This window comes from Leuresthes tenuis, unplaced genomic scaffold (assembly GCF_036924035.1).
Source record: "Leuresthes tenuis unplaced genomic scaffold, fLeuTen1.0.hap1 SCAF_12, whole genome shotgun sequence".
Classification (NCBI taxonomy): Eukaryota; Metazoa; Chordata; class Actinopteri; order Atheriniformes; family Atherinopsidae; genus Leuresthes; species Leuresthes tenuis.
The window spans coordinates 29,749,358-29,775,807 of NW_027325366.1; the positions used below are offsets into that span (position 1 = coordinate 29,749,358).

The 26,450-nt window shown below is 42.3% G+C and overlaps 2 protein-coding genes across 5 annotated transcripts in view; one reads left to right on the plus strand and one right to left on the minus strand.

Annotated features, from left to right (window-relative positions):
• The window catches only part of man1a2 (mannosidase, alpha, class 1A, member 2), an 89,093-nt gene extending 78,005 nt beyond the window's left edge, over window positions 1–11,088 (plus strand). For all 4 annotated transcript variants that reach the window (XM_072397425.1, XM_072397427.1, XM_072397426.1 and 1 more), the window contains exons 12-14: window positions 1,740–1,912; window positions 4,832–4,947; window positions 7,384–11,088. In XM_072397425.1, coding sequence (XP_072253526.1) covers window positions 1,740–1,912; window positions 4,832–4,947; window positions 7,384–7,519 — 425 coding nt within the window. In that variant the 3' untranslated portion in view covers window positions 7,520–11,088. The remainder of the gene's footprint in view (window positions 1–1,739; window positions 1,913–4,831; window positions 4,948–7,383) is intronic.
• Window positions 1–26,450, minus strand: part of gdap2 (ganglioside induced differentiation associated protein 2) — a 358,630-nt gene that overhangs the window by 272,265 nt on the left and 59,915 nt on the right. The window lies entirely within an intron of this gene.

Genomic DNA, 26,450 nt, shown 5'->3' on the forward strand with positions numbered 1-26,450 from the left:
GAGAAGATAACGTGTCGTCATACGGGGGTCATGGGTCTGTTTTAGGAGACCCATTTTCCCAGTTTGGAGCTATAGTAGCTCTTCTTTTGGATATGAAAGCAGGGGCCGTTCTCCGTGCATTGGCTGCTCGTGACTCTCAGATGTACGTCCATCTAACCAGCTGCAGCTGTTAAACCATCACAGTCAAAATCCTTACGCATGTCCACTTTTTCTGCTTCCAATACATCAGCTTCAAGGACAGAATCTGCGACCTGTTGCCTAATGTGTTCCACCCACTTCTGGGCTTCCACTGTAACAAGATAATCCGAGTGTTTTTTTTCCATTTAAGCCATCTGTAGTCTTAATGTTCTGTTCGAAATGCAGCCTGAGGTCATTTAGAAGTGTCTAATTTAAACTTCAGCTGGATAAAGTTAGCGTAATTACTCTATAACATAATTACCAGAAGCTGGAGAGTTCAACTTTGAACACAGTTGGATCTATTTTGTCACCAAACAGAGCAGCATGCCAGAGAACCTGATTTTATCCAAACGTTACTCCTCGGACGGCAGAGACGTAATATCCATTCAATGTTGATTTTTAAGTTTAAACCTTAAAGAGATGAATGTTTTTCTCACTGGTCGTACAGTAATTGTGTCCCAGAAAAGTTCAGACAGCTCAGAGAAAACGTGTGAATGAATGTGTTGAAATTGCACCCAGCAGCCTGACGATGATGATGCTCCGATTGCACATTTTATTACTTACATTTAAGGCCTGTTTGGCTCAGGAACGGCGTCCTTTTCACCTCTAAAACGAACACGTGTGTCAGTTTTAAACCCTGCAGCTGTTTCTTTTGTTTGCTTTTGGCGTAATTCACAAGGTATCCAACCCTCTCACACATCTGTCTTAATCATGGAGTTTTTTTTCTATTTTATTATATTCTCGCCGGCTGATTGGTTGTTCGGGACGATAAATATTATGGTCTGTTGAATGTGGCATGTTTTGAACCAGCTGAAACTTACCGGAACCGCTACCGTTTAAACAAAGAAACACCAGCGTGTGAGCTCACATCATGACTGTGTTCGTGTGAGTGTTTAGCTGTAGACGTTGCCGTGGCAACGGATGAAAATGGAGAAATCAGGTGTGACATGAATGGAGTCGGGTAGAGAAAGCCACCGTCCCCCCCCCGATAACGATGTTAGTGCGTTATTAATGAGTGGTCGTTTATTGCACCTACTGAATGCGTGCGTGTGCACGTGCACGTGTGACTGTTATAATCCTCCGTCTCTGCTTCTCAGCGATTTCCATATGTAGACTCTTAATACTTATCACTCTTAATTGGCAGAAAACGCTGGTTGTAAAAAGATAAAAAGGCAGTAAAGTCAATGCGGGTGGATGCTTTTTATTACACACACACACACACGTGCACACGCACACACACAGGCACGTTCATATCAGCACTGAGTTGTAATCACCAGCAGCTGAACCATTAAAACAAACAAGGAGCAAAAGATAGTGCTTATCCCTTCTGTCCTTTTTTCTACTTGTTAATCATTTTTCCTCTTATCTCCCCTCCCTTTATCATCTTGTGTCTTCCTTTATTTACTCCTCCATTTCTCCTCCAACCAACTCTTTCCTCGTCTCCATTAAATCTCTTTTGATTTCTTTCCTTTCTTTCTTTTCCATCTTTTCTCGCCGTCTCTGCCTCCTTATCTTTGTTCCTTCCAATTTCCCCCTTCACCTCCACCCTTTATTCTCTCAAGTGCTGAAGCTCGGCCCAGAGGCCTTCAAGTTCGACAGCGGCCTGGAGGCGGTGGCCGTTCGGCAGAATGAAAAGTACTACATCCTGCGGCCGGAGGTCATCGAGACCTACTGGTACATGTGGAGGTTCACCCACGATCCCAAGTACAGGCAGTGGGGCTGGGAGGCAGCGCAGGTAAGGAACTCGTGTTCATTTACTCACTGAAACCAAAGTTGTCTTTATCAGTTTAATTTGAGTTGAGCAGTAATTAACACAGACCCGTCTGGCAGGATTTGGTAATATTCGGACATCTTTTGGAGGGATACAGGCGTGCTCTTAGAACTTAATTACATTTGCTGTTATTTCCTCACAGGGAACATGTCTGTAAGCTACTGCACACAAAGTCTAACGTCTTATTAAGTGTCCATAGAAAGATTAAAGTATGTAAACAGTACACAGATATTAGACAGAGTTTAATAACACCTTTTGAGTAAAAAAAACAGTCGATGCTTCATTTTTAGCATCAATTTGTCTCTTTTTCTATGTGTTTTTAAGCTAGTAAAAAGTAAAAAGTCCAAACAAGGACTTAAAGGAGCAGCTTTTCTTGGAACCGTATCTGCAAATGGTTTATCTGTTTGTGCAGACACATTTGTGTCAGTTTTTCCTTCCTCTGCATGAGAAGTTTGATGGAAATAGAGCAGAAATGAGCGCCCTCCCCTGCTCCACCCGCTCTGACAGAGGAACAAAGAGCTCTACCCATTAGTCTGTGTTCCTTCTCTGTATTAATTTCATCCGGTCTGCTCATCATCTTCATCCTTTTTTCCTCCATCTCTGGTCTTGCCACCTTTTACTTCTCCATTTTTAGCAGCTCTCTGAGTGGGAGTCGAGGCATATGAACACCGGTGCCAAACAAATGCATTGGCAGGTGTGCTCATGAGCTGTGAATCTTTGCCTCTGTTGCATTAATTAACGTTCCACATATGCACATGTTTGTGTAAATACGACGGATCTGTGCTTTTTACTGCTCATCTAACATTTACTTTCTGTAATTGTGTTTTTCTCTCAGCTTATTGATTCACAATTCATGAAGGAAACTAAATAGTTTAACCAACTGCAGATGGCTATAGTGTTGCTTTCTGTTCTTTCTGCTCATTAAATACAACGGCGTGCACTGACTGTATTTTATCATCATTCCGTGTCGTGAGACTTTTCTTTCCACACAAATGTGTAAACGCCACTGTGAGACACGTAGACATCGGTGGAAACAGTCTAACCTCCTGCTTTTCGGGGATTAACAACTTCTGTTTTCTGTCTTTTGTAAATTAAAACGTGTTTCAGTCCATACTTCATCCTGCATTCAGTCTGCACACACTTTTCACGTCGTTTGTGTGAGATTTCCACCTGCATGCATCAGGCTCACAACCTGCTAAGAATCGGTACGTAACGTGGGCCATCTTCAGCCTCGTCCTTACTCCAGCCCGCTCACACCTGACAAACACCTGCAGCTGCCTCAAAGCTCGGCTCAGCAGCAGTGAATCTGTCCTGATAAACCAAGTCTTTACTCTGAAAAGGCCATTTTGATTATCTCCTTTGGTTGCAACAAAGGTGTCAGACTCCACAAGTACGGTAAGCTTGAGGTTTTTGGACCCCACATTATAAAAAGAACACTCCAGCTGCATTTATCTGGTGAGCCTTACCTGCCTTTGTTTGTCCACAGCAGCCATGAACACAACCAGCTTTCACTTTAACTCGTGTAGCTGCGGCTGCTGCTGCCACTCTGCTGCTCTTCCTCCTCTTCCTCCTCCTCCCCTGCACAGGTGGACTGTTTTAATCAGGCAATCCATTCAGCTCAGATGCTCATTAGACGGGATATCTGGGCACAGTCATCTCAAACTGGGCGTTGCCTGGTAAAAGTGTTGATGTGACTCGAGTTTAAAAGGGTCTTAAGTACCCAGAAATGCTTTCCGCTTCGTAGTGTGGCGTGTTTGTGTGCGAGTGTGCTGCACAGGCAGCTGCGGGACACTGCAGTGTGGATGGAGAAGGGCAAACTCAAGTCGGGCGCAGCAGCCCATGAATAACAGGAATTATGCTCCAAACTCTTTGAAATCTGCTGACAGCAGAGCGTTCGCTTGAGGACAGGACGGAGGGCCAAGACGCATTTATTTGCGTGAATGCATGAAAAAACCCGTTTTTAGTTTTTTTTTTAATGCAGGTGCAAATTTGACTGTAACCAGTTCTCACTGCAAATCGGTGGAGCCTGAATGAAAATAGCAGACCCCTGGCATCACCAGCTGGATGATTTCTGTGTTTTTGATGGCTCCGAATGAGACTGTGGGACGGTGTTTGTATGTGAGAGCGCAGATGAACAAACCACCTGTACGTGCAAAGATGTGTTCTGTGTGTGGAAAATGCTTTAGGTGCAGCTGTTTTTGAGAAATAAATCTAAACAGTTAGGAGCAGGATTACGACAGCACGCTGTGTTGAATTACTGTGACCGAGGTTCAGAGAGATGGAGGACCAGCACGCTCTGAATCCACAAAAACAAGATCCATTGGTAGGACCACAGTTCTGCACGTTAGATTTGACGTGTGACCATTAAGACGGATAAATCAGGATGTTTTTGTTTTCTTTATCCTGACCAAGAAAAGCAGGAGTCGTATAATGTAACTGACGAGCTGTCATCAGCCCTCCGTGACTCTGCAATCATCACTGAAGCTCCTTCAAATGAAACAAAATAGTGAATAAAGCGTGTGTGCTCTCATTCTGAAGCTGCTTTGTGTAGAACAAAGTAAGTGTAAATGCTGGGGAGGATTTTTTCCTCTCCCCAGGACCTGCTCTAATCTGTCACAAGTAAAGAAGTTAATTATAGCGTGCTTTTATATGCTTATTAAAATGTCCTCTCCGCCTCCACCTTTTCTTTTTGCTTCTCCTCATTTTTCTTTTGTGATCGTTCATATTTTCTCACCTTTTTCTTGCCTGTCACATCCTTTATTTTCTGTTTTCTTGACACCTGCCTCCCTTTCTTCCTCCACAATGCCTACCTTCTCATTTCCCTCCATCCTTTCTCATTACTCTTCTCTTTCCTTCCCTCACTCCCTCTATCCTCTCCTCAAGGCCATTGACAAGTACTGCCGGGTGAGTGGAGGTTTCTCCGGAGTGAAGGACGTCTACTCCTCCAACCCAACCTACGACGACGTGCAGCAGAGCTTCTTCCTGGCTGAGACGCTCAAGTAAGTTTTTCCTGAACGGGTTTCCCTGAAATGTGTTTCAGAAAGCCTCGAAACGAACACTGAACCCAGTATTAAACCTCAGCTGAACTTTGATTTAGCCCACAAGAACTGTGGCTCATTAGCATTATGAATACATCTGCGCCGGGTTTGGAGGGAAAAGGAGGACAACCGACTTGACCTTTTCTTTCAGGCTTTTAATAAAATCATAAAACTGGGGATTTATGGTGTGGTCTTTAAAAACTGAAACTTGGGGATCAAGTACACGACACTAATTTCCTTTTTTTTTTTTAACTTTGTCCTACTTTCTTTATTCAGAATGATCTCATAATTATAATTAATTAATTATAATTAGACAAATTGCACAGGTTGGTGAAAACTTTAGATTAGGAAGTTAAGACATTGGAGGCCTAATCCTCAGTGTCATGAGCTGGTAGTTGGACGCTGTTAGCACGGTGGGTGGGGGGGGCATCAGGCTGTTTACAGTGACATAATGTCTGTTTAATCACTGCCACTGAATGCAGACTGGGACTCGAAATGAAATGATAACGTGGCTCTCTGATTCCCTCTACTGGCCGCTCTTTCACATTTTACCCCCCCCCCCAGGAAATTTTCTGTATTTGTAACCTGATACAATACACTGTATACCGTTGTTACTGTCAGTCAAACAGCCTGCCAGGTTGAAGATAATCTGAAAACACAGCAAAGCTGGTTCCACTTGCTGCCTGCCACCCCCTGTTGCAGCAGTTGGCAGCTGATCGCTCCTCCGTTCTTAATTTGAACTCAAATCAACACCCGCAAAGCATCAAATGCCACTAAAATCTGTCTTTGGCGTGTGAGTCGTGAAAGGTCAGCCGCCACAGTGGCTGGTTACTCTCCGAGACGCTGACATTTCAGTTCCTCCGTGTTGCGAAGCCTTTTGTGTCCTCGGTATCTGTTCTCAGTGTTTGTCCCTGCTGGCTGTGAGCCAGTCACATTAAAGCAACACAGCCGCGCCGCGCTGCGTCAGGCAGGCTGCTGATTGGCTGAGCCGACAAGCCCTGCTGATCAGCACAGAGATGCAGCATCAAACTTAAGAATTACAGCTGCTTGAGGAAGTTGTAAACCCCTAAATCTTCTTTTTAATTACATTCTTCTGCACTTTTGCATCTCCTCCTTTGTGACCAGTATATTGGCCGTTAAGACTGAACAATGCAACACGTCAGTGTTGGTGTTATTATGGTGTTATGAGAAATCTCAGAGCATGTCACAAATAAAACCCTGGCAGTTGTTGCTATGGCAATGCAGGAAACATGGTGTTGTGTAAAGGCTTTTTGTACACATGTTGTTGCGGCTAAAATCAGTGCTGCACAGCGACAACATCTGGGACTCCACTGAACCTCTGGCTTATGCCTGTTGCTGGTTTTGTCCCTTCGTGAATCTGTCTCATCACATCTCCTGCCATGTATTTTTCATTTGGATTAGAATATCGGGCGTTTGGAGCCTGGCACTGTACTTGGGGGGTGTTGAATTAGTCGCTGAGCTTTTTTCCAGGTGTGGGACACACTGACCTGGCAGGTGTGTGCTCGGTGGACAGTACCTTCCTCCATGCCCGTCAGGACATCACTTCTGTGGAGCATTTTATGGTGGAAAGAATCGGTCTCCGCTGTAACAGCTGTGTGCTGTGATCACATATCAAAGATAATTTTCCCCATACACCAAACAACCAAACTCCTATAAACCCTGCATCTTAACCAGAAAGTGATTACATAACAGTTTCACTTGCTTTCTCCGTCTAATCATTTTAAATGAGATGCAATTTCAGGGAATGGATCAGTGCCTCTTTTTATGTTTTAATTTGATTTATGAGGCTGCTGAGTGAGGTTAGAATTAACATTGATAGGAAAACTAATGAAACGATCACATCACCATAATTAATAAAGACAACAGAAGTGTGAAGAAATGTCTTGGCTTGACCATCAGTAACAAAAGTCTGCGAGACACGAGCAAAGCCAGTGAACAGAAGCCTCATCTACACTGAGGATTTTATGAGTTCTGTAAAGGCCTCAGAAGCAAAGACTCAGCTGTAACTGTGCTGTAAGAGGGGTGAAACACAGAAAGTATATTTGGGTATGTGGCGCCATTTGTTGAGATCAAAGGCCGCACTTTTCAATTCCACACAGCTGGAATAATGCCTGTTTAGGTTCAAAATGAGAGCAAAATAAAGGAAAACTTGGATGAAGAACATGTGGTTTGAGATAATCTGCCCCAGTGTCTTTGCATGTTTCAGACCTTTGTTAACATCTGCTCTTATTAAAGCCAGGAAAACCAAATGGCAGCTCTGTGTGGTATTCTGTCATTCACGTCTTTCTTCTTCCTTACCCTTCCTACCCAAACCCATCCACCCTCAACCCTGTCCTCCCTTTATCAACCCCACCACCACCACATCCCCTCTCTCAGGTATCTGTACCTGCTGTTCTCCAGTGACGACCTGATGCCGTTGGAGAGCTGGGTTTTCAACACGGAGGCTCACCCGCTTCCCGTCCTCCACCTGGGCAACATCACCCTGCCCGGCAGTGAGCCTGCTCAGCGGTAGACACACAGGCCCTCCTCCTTCTTCTCCACCACAGCACCAGGGGGCGCCACCTTTCTGCCCACCCAAAAACCCACCCACCAACACCGGACAAACTATCATTCAGACTCTCATATGAAAACGGATTGCAGACACGAGCTTGGGAGATGGAGAGACCGTCTCCAACGCAGACCACTGCAGAGAGGAGAGGAATCTCTCTTTCTCTTCTTCTATGTCGTACTCTTTGAAGTCTCTGTCGATCTGTCTTCACTGCTTAAGTCAGAGGGACGGTGGGTGTGCTGCTCAGCCTCCGTTTGGCTTCAACTGACTCTTCCTCTGAAGGAAGGAGCTCCAAACCAGAGGCTTGATTTAGTTTTTTCTTATTTGTTAGTCTTTATTTGACCAAACTTTCCTCCCGTACAGACTCGAGCCGAGGCACCGAGAGTGCATAAAGAAGGCTTACGCAGTCAGTCTGACACTGAGCTGATTGAAGGGGGGGTTCTTTCTATTAAACTCACCAGGTAGACAGACTTGAGGACTTTACAGGGTCTGTTGATGAGATGAGATTTTTTTTTTTTGGACATATTGTTACTGGAGACACAGGGTGAATCAACCCTCCGCTTCTCCCTGACCCACCCCAGTCCACTTCCTGTTTATTCTACATGTGACGAAGGCTGACCTGGAACTGTATACGGATCATCATGTCAGGGCAGGTGGTTAATCCTCCATTTTCAGTAAAGTGGACGTATAAGTGGGACGATAATTACAGCAGGCCTCCTCATGCTCACCCCTCCTCCGATCTTTCCAGTTGCTCCTCCAGTTAGACCAGTCCAAACCATCCTGCTGCTACTTGATTGGATGCTGCTTTTCCATCTTTTTACAGTTTTTCTGATCATCTGATTCGTCACATAGCCCCCCCCCCAGCTTTTCTCAGACCTCTTGTTTTCCCCTTCTCATAAATCACATTATATTCAGGCCTTACATTGTGAGATGAGGCTACTTTTCAGCCATGCTTCTGTATAAGTATGCGTTGTGTGTTGGTTGAAAAACAACCTCTGCTGTAAATCCTTTGTTTGAGCACTTTGTATGGAAAGATTAGAAGAAGAGAATAGTAGAGGTGCAACACTGAAAGAGGTGAATAAATGAAGACATTACGCCTCCCTGCTCAGCTCGCATGTCACATTTTCTCTGTACAGACATGAGTTTGCTGCGTCATTTCTCCCCGTTTGTTACATTTTCTTATCATAGTGTTACAGTTTTTCAGGTTTTCTGGAAATCTTTGAATATCTGATTTTACCTTTACAATTTTCAACCTTCTTGCTTTCACTTTGACCTCAGCCAACATAATTGATCTATAAAAACCACAAGGCGTGAGACCTTAAATGGTCTTTAATTGTATAACGTTTTGGTTAATCTCTCAAAGAAAAAGAACAACATGTGAGCTGTTCTAGTTTTCAGCTTCAGACTTTCCTGCCCTGTGTTTCGTGCACTGTTCTGAGCAGCTGCTTTAGTGACAAATTTGACCTTTTTCACATTTTTTTTCAAACAACTCAGTGCCGCCATGAAATAAAAATCATCAAACAAAAGGTCAGAAAAGGGCTTGAAAAAGGACTTTTCCTCAGTGGGGGTTGAAAAGTCAGAATAATCAGTTTGTTCTATGCCCTGGGAGACGTTGGCATGAAGCAGCAGGCGGTCGGACTTACTGACTCCGTTTCACCTCATATCATCACTCCTGACGCAGTGTGAGGGCTTTACTGTGTGGGTTCTTGGATAGAAAAGTCCTCTAAAATCTTTGCTGAAAACTCTGAAGCCGTTCTAACACACGAACGTGTCTTAAGGGTTCACACATCTGATGCGACCCGTACCCAAACCCTGTGAGTCTTGGATCCGTTAAAGTCTCAAAACAGGGAAACGGGACAACAAAGGCACATCAAATGGAACAGAAAGGAACAAAAATTACCACTAAAATGATGTGAAAGTGGAATATACGAAAACTAAACCACAAAAAAACAAACCAAAGGCAAAGCGGCCTCAGATGGGAGGATTTGAAGGCCAGAACTCCATAAATAAAACCATCCAGTGAACAGAAACAGAAGGTTCCTGCTATGAGACAACCTCAGCTTTTACTCGTGTAAAAAAAGAAATAAATTTAAATGTTTTTGACAGGGTCAATCGGCCATTAGCAGAAAGAGCCAAATGCTTTATTGTTATTATTTATTACTGGCCAGTCTGATACACCATCTGCTTCAGTTGGGCTTTATACACAATTTCTGAACTTTTTCTTTTCAGGGGAAAAAGCACTTAGAGCTGATGTTTATTTGAGATTTTTATTTTCACTGGGCAAGCTTCTAGCGCCACAAAGCTACAGGTTATTACCAGAATGTCTCATGTTCATGTTACTGTTTACAGCATCACAAAATGTGCTCTGCAGGTTAAAAAAGGCTTAAAAGTTCATCTTAGCTACAGCGATGAAGCGAGCCGTTTTCCCCGTTTCTTTACCGCCACATCACAGGATTCTCGCTTTGGAGTCACGCCTTCAGCTTCTGCACGTCACCCGGTTCATACAGACGGGTTCGGTCGGTCGTGTTGCAGCATTCAAAGTCAGAAGGACACAAGACCGTTTACTTTGCATTTAATGAATAGTTTTAGGAACTCAAAAAGCTGCTTTGTGTGCCACTTTTTGCTGCTTTTGATTAAATGTGATGCAGTTAGCTCAGCGCTAGTTGATGTTTTTCACTTTGCGTGCTACAGAATTAACATATGACGGATAAATCCATAAATCCTCTTACTTACATGTACCAAAACACATAGAAAAGTCTATTAATAAAGCCAAACTGTGATAAAGTGCTTTTTTCCTACAGCTCATTCTGCTGTCACAACCCAAAATAAGGACCTACAGTATTTTAGCAGATCACCGGCACTCCAGGTGATGACAGTGTTGCTCTTTACCTCAAAGCCCACAAAAGGCTCCACGTGTGATTATTTGGTTATTTGATAAAAGTTCATGTTCAAACATTTGTGAAAAAGTGTTGACAGCATATGTTACAGGGTAATAACAGTTCATATTCCTCTTTATTTGCTATTGTTTTATGAACTCAGCCCAGTTTTTTTTTTTTAACCTTTACTTAGTCATTTCTTTCATTTAACCTTCATTAAATCAACAAAAAACAGCGTTTTGAGGTTTAAAATTGTGTTTTGCCATAGTTTTCTGGCCAGTACAAGCAGCAGCTCAGAATACGGATGCAAGCTGAGCTAAATTTTAAGAGGCGGCCTTCAAAGCACTTACAGCATGGATTTCCTCTACTTCTCTCTTCTTCATCCATTCACAACCATCACCCGTCTCTCATCTGAGTCCATTGTTGCAGTACAGATTTGGCTCTCATGCTCCCCCCCGGTACCCGACATCATCAGCACCTATATATAAGGAGGAAAGCTGGGTGCCCGCGAGGTCGCTGGGAGCGATGTTCATTTTGAAAACTGAGTGTTCTGTATTTGTATTTTTACTGAACTAAAAAGTAAAAATAAATTATCTGTAAATATGATTAAAACTGAGACACAGATTCAATAAAGATGTTATGAAAAGTGACCAGAAACCAGGAGCTTCTTCTTTCTTTAAACATTTACAGGTAATGCTTTGGGAACCTGCGTCGGATTTGCTTGTAAGCAGACTGAAGTGGAAGCTTCAGGGGTAAACATGTCCTTGTAATTTGGCTGGTTCACCACTTTGGTCCAGACTGATGTTTCTAAACAGTGGTTTGCATGAATCATCATGAATTCTCCCTCTCAGAAAGATGTCTCATGGCTTTTCTTTATGTGGCACACACAAACCGATGAGTGTTTGTGTGTTGCAGCGTCAGCATTAGCATTTAGCTGGCCATCAGCAGCATCTTATTTCAGTCTGAGGTAAGATTTTCTGAACCTCTCCGGGTCATTTGCAAATGAGCCAGATTGGATGGATTTCCGGGACTCTTCAGAGACTAAAGCCAAAAAGACGTCCAGTCTGAGGCTGCCTGATTTATGGAATTCAAACACAGCTGATCTGTATGTGATGGATGTCCATAGATGAGTTTAAATTGTAGTGTGAGCTTTGCCGGGATGTGTTTGAAAGGACCGAGCTGTCTGCAGACTGATGCTGACCAACTTCACCTTCCCAGCTCAAATACCGCGCATTCAGTGGCAGGTTTTCAGTTATTTCTACCACCCCGGGGCTAAAATGCTGCCAGATTTGGAGGCTTTTCATCCATTTCCATCACTTACAGTCTGGTCTTGTAAAACTTAACTAAAATGTCTTGATTAAAAATGTCATGTTTTGACTGATTGTTAAATATCTGCCAGTCTTTTATGTTGCCTTTAAGATACCCTGGTGAACAATGAACTTTTCATTTAGAACCATCATGAGATCAAAACCTGACTTTGTCCCAAACTAATGATCAGCCTCGGCTTCAGTAGTGAGAGCTGAGAGGAAACATCTGTCCACTGTTGGTGTTTAGCTCGAAGCGCCGCTGTACAGTCGCATAAAGAAGCTGATGAATTAATTGTGAATGATGTGCTGGAACTTCAGAGGGGAAGCACAAATCAAAGGCGTCAGTCGGAAAGCGAAAGAAAGATGTTGGTTCCTCTTTTCCTTCTGGAGTTGTGTAATACAGGTATAATACAGCTGCAAAGCGTGAAAATATTTTAAAAAGAAAAGAAAAACAACATTTTGGAATATGAAGAACTTTGTGTGTATTTCAATCCTTTAATGAATAAGACACGAGACTGAAAATTAACTTTTCAACTAAAAAACAGAAGAAAACTGCTGCTTTCACCTGATTTTTCTGTGGTTTTTAGTTGAAAGGCGTCCTGCGGGATGTTTTCTGTTTCGTGAAGTTGTTTCCTTCTGCTTTTTGTTTTTTATGTGTAATCGTTGTCCAAAATGCTACGTTTTCAGAAATGTTGTCGTGTTTGGTATCTCAGGGAGGTAACGATTAGCCCCAAAGTCTTTGAAGGGACCCGGGACACTGGCCTCGAACAGAAAGCTGCAGTTAACATGGCCCCTGCCAGAGTGTTCATGAAGAGCAGGTGATGCATGTTCCTGTGGGGGGTTTGAAGTCGAATCAAAGTGACGTCTGTTTTTGCTTCTACCCAGAAACACACGAACACTTGATATCACACCTCCTCTCTCTCTCCAGCTGTGGTTTCTGTTCTTAACTTGACTCTTGGAGAGTAAATGAACAAAAGTAGAAACTTGAGTCACAACCAGAGTTTAAAAAAAAGTGCATCGAGTCGCACAAGGAGAGCATGTTGTACCAGCGAACACTTTGCCTGTATGTTGTGTCATTTCTACACGGAGATGATCGGGGGGGGGGTGACACAGATGGAGCGGGTCATGTTGGCTGTGAAGACGTGCACAAGCAAACATCATCTCATCTCTGTGGATGTTGACTCTCTAACCATCAGAGCAGCCGCCCTTGTGCACTGCACCATTGATTAAGTGGTGAGTTTATGCAGCTGATCAGAGAGGAAAAAGCACATTTGTGTGTGTGTTTGCTCCACCGTGCAACCGCACCATCCAAAGCTGTTGTATTGTCTGTATTCACGGCCCAGGATCGTGCGTCGATGAATATTCATGCGAGAGGTTTGTGAGTCCCACTTTCGTCTGTGGATAATGTTTCATTTTGTTGTGTCACATCCCCAGATGTTGATGATCGGTTTGGCTTCTTGTTAGAAAAATGCTATCCTCAGTCCTGGAACTACTTTTCCTGACTGGGCTTTTGTGATAAATTTGTATATATTCCAGGCAACTGGAAACTCTTTGTTATTTTTGCTTTTATTTTTTGCACTCATGTCAAGTCTTTTTGAGTGTTTTCATTGGGATGAAAATGCATTTGACATGTTTATATTTTCAGTGGATGCACAACACATTTAGGTGTCACGGGGAGCGCGAGCAGATGTTTTGTTTTACTAGTGAGAGAGCTCCACATTGTGGTTGAGCTTCAGCTTCTTTCCTTGTGGTACCCCAGAATGGTGTGACATCAGGACTGGATGTTTTCACACATGCAGCACAGCGCTGGGCAGGCACATGTTGAACAGGCCTGAAAGGAACCACCAGAGTTTGTGGTGGTGAAGTGCAGCTGCCTGGAACTGTTTTCTTGGCATTTACAAGCAGCTCTTTATGATTCTTAATGTCCATAAGCACATTCATGACTCTTAACTTATTTAGACATAAGAACTCTGGAGACTGAAAACTTCCTTTTAACAGGAAGAAACGTTCATCAGAGCCAAAACCAGGAAGAGCGGCACCAGAACATCAGGCCAGGGATACCTGCTGAGAAAAAGAAACAACATAATCTCTCATGTTCATGAAGAGTAAAGAGCGTTAAAGCTCTTAGGAGGGTGTGCAGCCTGTGAATTTCTATGTATGTTGCATAACCCTCTCATGTTTCACTGCCAGGACTCACATGTTCGCATGTACATTATGTAAGTCTGCTGGCATGAGTGACCCTCATGGTTTAAAACCTCATTCTCTGCTGTAAAAGCTACCCAGCAGTACAGGGATACGATTAGATGACGGGTTTGTTCCGTTTTCTCTGACTGACTGAAAGATTTAAAAGCAAACTCGGGGTTTACATGACCGTGCATGGGAAGTGTCAGCCCAGCTGACCCAAAAGTAGTCTGCAGAGTTTCATATGTCCTGTGCATCTGACTCAAATATAGAGCAGAAGGTGCTGACGCTATCCTTCAAAACAAGCATGCAGGTGTCAGCAGGTGTGGCTTAAAGAGTGCCTCAGCACAACTTTCCCAGAACTTAGTGTCCGTTCTTATGGCAAACCAACTGATAAACCATGCCGTGATAACTGTTGGCATGAACAAGAACTGGGGTGTGGAAAACATGCTGTGATTGAAACGTGTCGGTTAGCTATTCAGCGACTTGTTCGTGGGTCCTTGAACTGGTTTTCCTTGCTTCTCCCGGTGGAGAACCTTCCACGTAATTCATCATATAGTCTACGGTTATTTTCTTCCACTAAAATTTATCAATAAAGTAAATAATCATGTTACCACAAGACAGACAGATGTTGACAGACAGACGGACAGACTGTTGTGTTTTGCAAGATAAGTAAAGAAAGAAGGAAACAGAACAGTGTGGGTTGAATTCCAATCTTATGAGTCATTACTGAACTTTGAGAAAGAAATAAGCTTAGACTAGAATATTTCTGGGCTCTTAAACTCTGTTTAAGGTGTGCAGAGTGGTCCAGAGATGATGCTCAGTGTCAGAGCTTCTATAAAAACTGAAGGTGTGTGTGTGCTGGTGGCTCAGAGTGCAGCTCAGCGTCAGACATTTAGAAAGCTCTCCTGTTTTTACATGTGTTTATCTGAGATGGTGTGAAAGTGAACAGGTGCATTCTGTTGCAAAAAACTACTCTGAACTGGAAAGCTGTGATCTCAGTACATGCACAGATCCCTGATAAGTGTGATACCCTGACAGATGGAGCACCTTTTATCGCCGTGGCAGGGTGAGGACGTCTTTGTAGTTTGCAGCCTGTGTGCTTTAATAATGTCTGTATATTGTATCTTCCATGGATATTAAACTAAGATTAACACTTCACACTCTAATGAAAAGGACATGATCACATGATCTGAATTTTACTCCAAAATCCACTTCAAGATTAAAAATGTAAGAAGACAAACTTCTAATGCTGGGTTAATTAAAAATGAGCTAAGCTCAGGCATATTTCTGTAAATATTCATGTATTATTTCTGTAGTTTCCACAGTTTATGTTCTTAAATCATGAAGCGCAGCTGTAGATAATTAAATAACACATTTTTAATTCTGTTACCCATTCAACATTAAACAAACCACACATGCACTTTACTCACTGTATATTTGTATCATTGCTTTGTTTTATTGTGCGGTTCAGATCTAATTGCTCTGTTTGAACTGTTTATTGGTGTTTTTCTCAGATATGATTGAAGTTATATATAATGTTGTAGCTGTGGGGGGGATGCAAGGCGTTAGGATAACACTGTGAAGCAAAAGACAGAAGAAAATGACACCTTCAGTTTCAAGTCAAGGTAAGTAAATACCAGCAAACAAAGAGGGTTTTATCACGTGATGCACTGGCAGTTCACAAGCTTAAAAAGATGGAAAAATGCCAATAAGAAGTGGGATTTAGCTCATTGCTTTCTGAGGTGAAGTGCAGGCTGCTGATGATGAGAATTTCCCGTTAAAAGCAAACGATTTGAGCTTGAAAGAGGCTGGACAACACTTCTCTGAGCAGGGTGGTGTGGCGTACTTTACCCCTCCAAATCCAAAACGCTCTCACATTTCCAAACATGAAAGGCCCCAAATAAAGTGCCAATTATGTGTTTTATTGTTAGCGTCTTCAGACGTCCTGATATTTGCTACAAGCACAGAAAAATTTCCCCCATAATATGTTCACTTTAAGACTGCTAGAGACCATCAACATTCATTCAAACCAGCGCTCATTTGACTACAAAAATGCATAATTTACACAGATAAACATCATACTTCAAACAACCTGAGTGACAAAAATAATCAGTAATCAGCTGGAGATGTTTCATGATGATGGTTTAAACTTTAACCTTTAACTGTGTGTCCTTTAAAAATGAGTGAAATTTCCCAATCTTTCCATTCACAGTGCCACAAATGTACACATTAGAGACACTTGCACGAACCAAACCTTCCAGTTTTACTCTGAACTATATTCTCAAAGCTTTTTAAGATGGTTTTCACCATCCACGGATTCAGATTCAGATTTTATTTGTCACATGCGTAGTTGTAAAGCTCAAGAAGCAAGAAGCAAGCTAAATGCTAACGTATGTGAGGTTAAAAATGACCTGCTATGTAAACTTTGTATGGGGATTAAAGCTCTTCTGAATTTCTGATTTGAAATTTTGGCTTAGGAAACTGCAACATGTGCCACCCGTTTTTCATCTTTGTGCATGTGAAACCCATCAGGGCCTTTGAGAAATGTTTGAGCACAACGGACATGTTAAAACTTGCAAACAAAAAGAGTCGAAACCACACAGATGGGTGAAGGATCTACAAAACACTGGACCAGTTCCCATTCAGCCAGGCGAAGAAGGATTTACGCTACCTAGTTAGCAGGCTGTTATCAGCCAAATGTCCTTATGAAGTGTTTACTTGAACAGTTAGTCATTTAGCAGCTTTTAACCAGATTGAGAGCTTTAGGAAACCCTAGTCTCAACATTAAATGTCAAATCAAGTGGAGCAGATTCAAATTTAGAAAGTTAAGTGTACGAGGTGTTACTGTAGGGGGGGAGGTGAGTGCTGATGAGGTACTTGAAGGCGGAGAGGGACACCGCTGCTCTGCTAGCGTCTGTTAGCTCATCTGGACTGAGACTGCCTCCTGAGAGCAGGGCTGGCGTCGAGAAGAAACAAGACGCTATGACAGAGTTTCCATAGCAGATACAGACCCTGCAGCCACCTCGTGCACAGCTCGAGTGTCTTGAGTTTGTCCTCATTAGGGGGGATGGACTGGGGCCGATGGTACCAATATGCTCAGTAGTTTAAACTGTGGGTCTTTCACTTCTTCTTGTCTTTTATGTCTTTTCTTTTGGTTCCACTCCCTGGTTACACATCGCAGCGTTTTAGTTAAGGTTAGGCTGGCTGTCTCATGCTGAGGATCATAAATCAGATTTCATAAATCCTGAAACACAATCTTCCACACCCGTATTGCCACATTGCAGCACGCCTTTTTGCTGATTGCGTTATTGACATGAAGATTTCACAATATGAGAGGGCGTCCACATCCTGCTGAACCTGCAGAAAGGTGAACGGACTGCGTTTATGCAGCATTTTTATGGTCTTTTTGACCACTCAAAGTGCTTCAATGCACTAAGCCACATTCGTTAAGCACCTTTTAGTCTATAAATGTTCTTTTTCAGCCTATGCAGTGCTTTGTCTCCATCCTACATGCACTCACACACTGATGAATGCATCAGAGGCAGCAGGGGGCCCAGAATCTTACCCACAGACTCTTCGACATATGCACTGAGGATTAAATTGGAAAACTGGGAGCAGAACTAGAGAAATGTAAAAGAAAAAGTTTTATTTAACTGGCATTTAGAAAATAGGGCATAATATATTTCAAGATGACCTCTCCAACGTGGTTCATGCTACACAGTTGCATTTATCCCACTCAAGTGAATTCTGTTTGCATTTCAGCTTCGTGTCTCTGCTGCTCGAACAGTTTCGTACGACCGCATTGATTTTCTATGAGCGTAGCTTCCCAACAAAGCTGCATCACATTCACTCAAAGCTTTTGTTTTGCATCAACAACACATGTACTGTTGCGTTCATGTGCAACATTTAGCGCTTACATCACCACCACAACAATCGGCCATCTGAAAAATGTCACACAAAACCACCACATTACCATCCATCACAGGAAATCTCTGTTAATATCCCCATCTGTTAGATATCAGCAATCAGTTTCTTCCTCTGCCTTCTCCCCATTTATTTCTGGACTGCTGTGTGAAATGACTCCGTCTTGCCGACGGAGAGTAAATCTAATCCTGGACGGTCTGAACTGTATACGTGAGAAAAGAGATTAGGAAAGAGACGATGAAAAGAGTCCCAGTGTGGTGAGTCAGAGGAGCCTCCCCGCAGTTCTGGATCAAATTGAGATGTTTTGGTTTTTATTTGTCTGCGGTGTTTCGGCGCTGCATTGCATCACTTTGGTGCCAGCTCAGCGACAAAATAAGTCTGTGGTGCTCTGATCAGCAGGAAGACAAACAAAACTGAATATTTCTGGACTAATAGTGCATGTTAGAGAAGAAAGGTTACTCTGTGTTTAAGGTGTGGTTGCTTTTGAAGACTCGTGATGACTTAGTTCTCTGGTGAAGATGGTCTCCTGGTTGCATCTTGTTTCCATTTGAGTCGTCATCCTTTTCCTCTGATGCTACGAGATTTATTGCATCCTACACTGTTGCTCAGGAAGTTCATCGACTCTTTGGCAAAGATTGTGAAAACATCATGAAAATATCCGCTAAAATCGTACATTTTGTTCCTAAAGTGAAGTTGTTTCATCTGTGCTCGGATGCTAATGTTTTGTAAGTAAAGACTCTGGGAACAGACGGCGAGCATCCTGACTTCTCCTACGTCATCTTCCTTCTTTTTTTCACCCCAGAAACAGTGGCAGCGTTTTGGGCCGTCTGTCCACAAATTTCATCCTGGGAAAGTCTTTTCCATCTTTCAGCCTTTGCCAGTGAATATCTCGCTGTCTCCCTCTGGACTGCTGTTTTTTAGTTGGAAAGTTTCTGTTAGAAGACCGTGTTGCCCTCCACAAAGGTTACAGCTACTGCTACTCTGAAAAGGTTTCTCGACTCCGTGAGACCGAGCCAAACATCAAATCTGCTCGCAAAGTTTCTTAGATGAGAGTTTCTTTTGCTCTGAGACACAAAGAAACTGTCACGCTTTTTTCTTTCCTTCTTTGCTCACAATAAATACTTTTGAAGTGACTCTGTGGGGCAGAATAAATGACTACTGAGGAAGAAGTGGAAACTTCAGTTTTATCTGCGAGACGAGAGCATCATAAAAGTCCACCAGAGAAACACATTTGTGGAGAAGAGATGATGTTTGATTATTTCCAACCACATTTCCAGATACATTGGCGTGCTTTATTAGTCATAAATTAAAACAGTTTGGAAATTAAACTTTATGTGTCAGGGAAAGGAGTGCAGAGACGGAGAGAGAGAAATGTTACTGTTGTTTCTACATCATGAAAGGTTTCAGAATAGGGCGGGGGGGCGGGGACAGAGAGGCTGGGTTAATAACAGACTCACCTGGAGCTTGTTCAACAAAGCAGGCTGAGCACGAGGTGCTTCTGGACCGCACAAACTTTCCTATAACTCTGAGTTTGTCCTTAAACAACAGATGATCGTATCTGTAGGGTCCTTTTTAGTCGGTGCTCTGCCATCATGAGGGGAACCTTCAGGACGTAAGTGTATGGTGACGGTTCAGAAAACGTAAGCACCCAGTGTGATATATAAATGCAGCTCTGGAGCCCTCAATTACCTTGTAAGCATGAGTTTACTTAAAGGTTTCCCTTTACATCCAACAGCCTCTTGTGCAGGTGCTCTGGCAGACATCACTGGAGCCTTAAGAGAAGCTAGGAGAAAAAAATACACTCTGTTTCTGCTGAGCATCACCATTTATGATCTTCATACAAACATCTCCACATCCTCAGATAAACCAGGCTTCGACCCACTTAAACAGATCCACAAAACACTAAACTTCAACACATCTGAAATCCCAAATCCCGTCCACATGCAGCTTTATTTTCAATGGTTGCATAGCTACAGCTTTAATCAGTAATTCCCAATGATGTAATCATATGACCTGTTACTTTTACGTGTATGATGACTTAAAACTAAAGACAGACTTCTTGTAAACATGAAATTCTCCACATATGATCTTTCTTACATTCAACCTTAAAACTTAAACAAAACACTCAAGAGTAGATCCACAGTGAAGCTCAGAGGAAATTCAGCGTTATGTTGAATCTTCGTCCAGCCGCTGCCTTGTTTTTACAACATTTTCTATCAGTGTGTGTGAATACAGTCAAAGAAAGAACCTGCAAAGGTTCTCAGTTCCCATTTCCTTCCAAAGCCTCCAGAACGTACAGAACTACCAACAATCATTACTCATTTGTGGCCAAGAATGACCTCTTGTGCCATTATTTGTTGTGGTGGAGCTGAAGAAGCCTCTGCCTGAACACCGATGTTTAATCACCATGTTTGTGCACTTTCTTCCATTATTTTTAAGCAACTTGTGCAGCATTCTTCAAAAAGTTCATCTGGTGTTACCGTTGGCACCAGAACACGAATCCCAAACATCTACAGCCTCATTGTCCCCTCGGGAAGAACAAACTGTGTTTACCTCAAGGTCAAACTGGAAGGAACTGGGGAAACCATATCCTTAAAAGCTTCTTGTGTTCCAGAGAAATGCCTTTGCACATAGTTCTTGGCAGAAAATCAGTAAAAATCAGTAACATTGTGTTAAAAAGATACATGTTTCTGTCCACATTCCCCAAAACGTGTTATTATCATAAAGGTGAGATAATCATGACTGCTTTGCCTGTTGTTGTGTGTTGCAGTGTTGAGGTGAGGTGACACCATCATGTAACCATGTTAATATCGATATTTGAGCCTGATCATGTGTTTTTTAATCCTTAACCATAACCATGTATTCATTAAAATCTTTGAAGTTGAAAAGTTTGGTGGAACGGGGCTGAAATTTGGTTCTTTTTCAGCTTTCTAACCTTCATCTTGCACATTCATTGTCAAACATCGTCTGATCTTTGTTTCTTGTGATGGACTGAGGTGAAGTGAATTTCTCTTCCTCTTGAACTTAACATTGATTCAACACCATGATAAACAGGTGTGTTGCTGGATCTCAATTTTTGGCTTTGATACGTTATCTTTACACTTTTAAGCTGCAAATACAGTTTATACGATTTGCTAATATTTGCTTTGCGTTCTTCTCTTTATCTTTTTGTTGTATTGATGTAACACGATATGGAAAGTGAGATAACGACAACAACCGAATGATGTCAGAGGGGCGACTGAGTCATCCTGAAAAGATTAGGACATGTTTTCGTCAGTGGACGTAGTGGAAGCTTTAATGGCTCTCGAGTGTGTGTCAGTCTGTTTGCTTGCATGGGTACAATATGTGCATCAAGGTACATGCAAATCAATCGTGTTTGTGTGTGTTAGTGTGTTTAATGTGTTAATGGCTCCCGGTGCTTAGCCACCCGTGGCCTGGACACACTGAGTCACTTCTCAAATGGCACGAGAAGCAGACAGCCAAGCTGCAGCTGTGTAACAGGATGAGGATGCACACATAGTCACAATACAGTAACCGCACGGGCCTGCTGCTGCTGCTCATCCATACACAAGAGCATCATGATAACACTTCTGAGAAAGGTCACTCACGCTGTCTATGTGTTCCAGACTGGGTATTTATTTCCATGTTCAGTGGGCGGATATCTTGGCAAAAAAAAAAAAAAAAAATAGTAATAACGGCCACAGGAGATGCTGTGTTCAGTCAGCATTCACAAAAGAAATCTATTCACAAACACACCTGGAAACACCTGCTGCGTGTGTTGAGCCAGTAAATTTCGCCTTTAGCCTCAGCCTCGACAAAACAAAGGTCAACTTTTTGTCTTCAGTTACCGTTAAAAACGAGCCTAAATATGACATTTTTGATAGCTTGCCCACTTAATATCAGCCTAAGGGAAAGCAGATGTGGGATAAAGTGGTGGTTAGAAGCCTTAATGGAAAAAGAGTGATAACCTTCATCTGTGATGCACATGGAGAGCAGTTTACTACTGTTGAAACATGAAAGGGTAAATCAGTCCTCCAAACCTAACAATAAATGGTCTTAGCAGTACGCCATCTTCCCTGCTGATGCTAATAAGCCATTAATTGCTTATTTGTTATTTTTAGGATCAGATTTAGTCCGAATTTGAATTAAACAGATAAGTTTCCTATTCTTGCAGTTTATGTCATGGCTGGGTTTCAGCTCACAGGTGGATGCGCTATGAAAGATTTTTCCATTTTTCCAGGAAAATCATCTGATAATAACTCCGAAACACACAACGAACTGTCTGTACTGTCATTTCTGTGTAGGTGCTTTCCTATCAACTCCAACAAGCCATCAGACTCAGTCTTCAGTCTCTGTGTGTCACTTGTTCCACTGATCAATCCTCTTCATTACACTACTTCTCATTATTCAGCTTCTAATTTCACCCCATGTTTCAAAGACTCATTTCCTCCCTAAACTTCCAGGGTCATGTAGTGGGTCATTTAGCGAGTCAAGTCAGAATATAACATGTTTGCTTCCAATCAGGTCAGAAAAGTGGACTTTTGGTATTTTAAACGACCTCTCTGACCAGGACAGTGATTCCATCTTTATCCAGACAAGCAACAAACCTCACGGTGAACTCTGTGTTTTGTGGATTTTACAGTGATTTTGTATTAAAGCACACATTTGCTATTCATTCTTTTAAAAATCCCTCACCTCTGTTGTTTTGCAGTGAAAGATGATAATTATTCCTTTGTTTTTGATTCATAAAAACCCTAATGAAGCTTATATGCTGCCCCAACTCACAGCCTTTAATAACAGCTTTTATCACGACTGTGAAGCAGTGAGCACATGAGGCGCATTCCCACTGTAGGAACCTTTTGCAGTTCCTATAACCTTTTCAGGAATAGGGACGTTTTTTCGTGCATTCGGACAGACAGGAACTCGGGACCACGGCCCTTTTAGCTCCTTCTCTGAGGCAGGGTCTTTTCTGGGTTCCACAGGAACACATATGACGTAGGTGTTTGGTGGCCGGTAGCTCCGCCCCTTGTCTGAAATGTTTACTCATACGACACGGACACAACCGTTTAATAAGTTAAACTTAGACGTCGTCTCCTTTGTCTGCGGAGCTCTGCTCTCCTTCTTTCCTTCATAAAACGAAGAAGTATCGCCCGCTGCTGGATTCTTCGTCTCCTGACTCTCGCTGTTTGCTCTTCCAGCCTCCATCTTAGACGCCTGATTACAGTAAACATGTTCAACACAATTCAGTCTGGTTACAATCCAATGAAATCCAATTGATTAACCTTTATTTCAGCCCAATTCATTATTATTCAATCATTTGTGCCTCCTCATCTCCCCCGTCCTCCCGTCCGAGACCCAAAATCACTCGCAGCTTTGACGGATGAAGTTATAGGAGACTTACAGGAGGAGCTATAAGGATGGGTTCTCCAGTTTATTCTTTTTCCTAAGCCCGCAGTTTTAATTCAGCTAAAAGTAATTATCACAAACAGTTTTTATGCTTATCTGACAGAGATAATTAAAAACAGTGAGAGGCTACAAACATTTAATGTTGTTGGTTTAAAAACATCGGCTTAACAGCAAGGATGTCTCATTTTGTCAAATGCCTCTCACCTCCACTCTTCTTTCGTCGTATCCGTCCTCAACTCCTCTATTTCGATGTCTGGATAGGGGGAGTTGGACACAAGTAGAGGAATTACGACGTAGCATAAAGGGATGGCAGAGTGTAAAGGAGCGCCTTAAAATGTCTTTAAGTGTCTTCAGGCCCACGATTAGGAAATGAAAATGTTTAATTCTACACTAAACTAAAAACACAATGGTGAATATTAATGTTCTGTCTGTGAATCACAGTAATTCTAACACAGTGGAACTTGTTGAATTTCATTCACAAAGCTTTTTTCTGGCGTATTTCTAGCGAGCTCATTAAGATAAAAATCCTGCCTGTAAGCGTTTTAACCGTTACAGTAGATTTACAGTATTAATTTCTGCGGTTTCTGTTCGAATCGTCTATTTTTACTCCGCTCCACGCAGTTTTTTCTTTTTTTAATACCTAAAATGGGAATGTATGCGATGCAGTCTGTACTTGTTCTTGCACTGCTGTTCACATACTCGTGTTTACTTTCAGCAGCGTCTGGTTATGGTTTGTGCGAGGCTTCAGTGTTGGAGGATGCACGCTCTCTTCTCCTTCTATGAGCTGCTGGAGCCTGAGAAGGGGTTCGTTGTGTGTGATATTTTTGTTTTGGTGGAAGTCTAACACGCACGTTGTGCTCAGCCCAAAATCTTGCAAAAATGGTGATGTGCAGACTTTCCAGGCTCCATGCGATGCTACCGCACAATATGATGTGACAGAAATGAAAATGACAGTTTTATGTCTCAGACTTAGTGGTGACAGTTTTTCCTATTCTGGCATGTCAGTTCGACCTCTGCAAAAGGTCAGTAGACAACTCTGGAACTGTAGAACCAAATTTTGGCCTGGCCTTATCGCCCAGCATCAGATTTGGACCTCACTAATGTTCTTGTGACAGAGTGGGAGAAAAGCCCCGCAGACAGTTTGCCAGATCTTGTGGGAAGACTGAAACCAGCAGAATGGAGGCTGTTATGGCAGCAGATTAATGTCCTCAGTGTCCAGCAGAACTCATTTTAATTATAGTGAAATGTGATGACCCAGAGTTTCATTTACAGCCAGCTAGAAACTGGCTAGAAAGTAGAATCTAGAAACTACAAAGTAGTTTCTAGATTCTAGATCTGCAAGAATATATGCTTGAAATGCTTTTACAGCATTAAACAGTTGCTTGGCGTGTGTTTTCTAAGTGTGTGGGGGTCTCTCTCTACATAATACATGACACAAATGGCTCTTTGGTCAGCTCAGACTGGAACATCAAAAGGTCAAATCTCCCTCATCACCTCTGACCTCAGCGATGATGTGTTTACAGCAAGTTTGATTCAGAAACGAAGAACTGAAATCACAGCAAACGCCGACACAAAGCTACTGGTATGTAAGAGGTTCTTATATGCAACATATTTTACAACGATTTCTTAAAATTTGTTAGTGGAGCTCTGACTAAGGCAAACGCAGAGTGGGACGCTTTACACTTTCATAGAAACATCTTAAAAGTTAACATGTGGTGATGTCGGGAGCGTTTCTTAGTTACTTCAAACATATGGAGGACACATCATACTAGATGAGAATTAATCAGCCTGAAGAATTTGCTGTTGGATGCTACATTAAGTCAGTTAATAGTCAGACAAATACAAGCACAACAGAAAAAATCCAGCCAACATTTACATGTTCCAGCTGTATCGTATAAGTGTTGCTGCCTTGCTTGGTTTTTAAGAGAAGAGTTTTTACTTCAGTGTGTTATACAAATTTATGTGTATGTGAAAGTTTTTCAGGATCCCAAAGTCTAGGGTCTCCCAAAGGGAGTGATTTCCTCTTACAGAAGACACTTCAGCTGGAAATGCCTAATTTGTAGTCCAGCTTTTTCTTTAGTTTGAATCACCACGTCATAAATTTACCTAAAGCCTGCCAAGTGGATAGTTTGGCACACCTTAAACATGGCATGCGGTTGAATGGCCCCCAAACCAAATGACCTCCTATAATCTCTTCCTAAGCACTTTCCCTTGACCCCCATCGGAAAACATCTTGAGGTTAAAGAAAGGTGGTTGGAGAAGTTTGAAGGAACTTTGGAAAAAAACAGCTGTGCTGCGGTGAGAATCTGACCACACTTCAAAAAATATTCCACAAAAATTGTATTAAGTGATTTCCCTACTGTGCTCTTTCCATATTATTTCTAGGAGGTTATATTCTATAAATCATCATAAGATAATAGCCTGTGAAATATTACTTCGTTAGTATGCTTGGTAATCCATAAAAGGAAGGAAAAAGCCACAAAAACGAAAGATGTCACCACCTGCTCCCACTCACCCGGTTCTTAAATCTATTTACACGAATCACAGTTTGTACGGGCTGAAAATAATCAGCTGTCACAGGGAATTATCTTCTTCTTCTTCTTTAAAGGATGTGCCAGTGTTTCATGTTGTAAATGAGATGATAAAGAAAGCATTGCTTTGTATTTAGAGAATTAGACAGCTTGATACAGCACGTCAGGAGGAGACAGACTGACCGTCCCAGTGGATTGTTTGTTCGTGAGGCCAGTGCTGACCTATAATTCTGTTAAAAGAATATGAAACATCTATCGGCCAGGAGAGGAGCTGCATGTGCATCTTCTCAGGTCCTAAGAGTGAACTTTAGTACTAAGCATCATGTTTTCTAACCTTAACCAAGTAACCTATCAATAAAGAACTCTACTGTTCTTTGTTGTAGCCGAGCTGAAGAAGCCTCTGCCTGAACACACTTTGTTGTTTGATCACTACGTTACGTAGAAGGTGTGCAGTGTTGGCAATTATGCTGAGCAGCTTTTGCAACATTTTTCTGTTCATAATGACATTAAATTGGTGTCAAACGTGCATCTCTTGGCTGAAAAAGCGCAGCACATACTGTGTAACTGGGCCACTCACCCCTCTTCTTTCCTCGTCAGGAGGACTTGAGAATGATGTTTGCTCTGATGAGGAAACATTCATATGAGTCATTTTTCTCTCCCGCCCTGT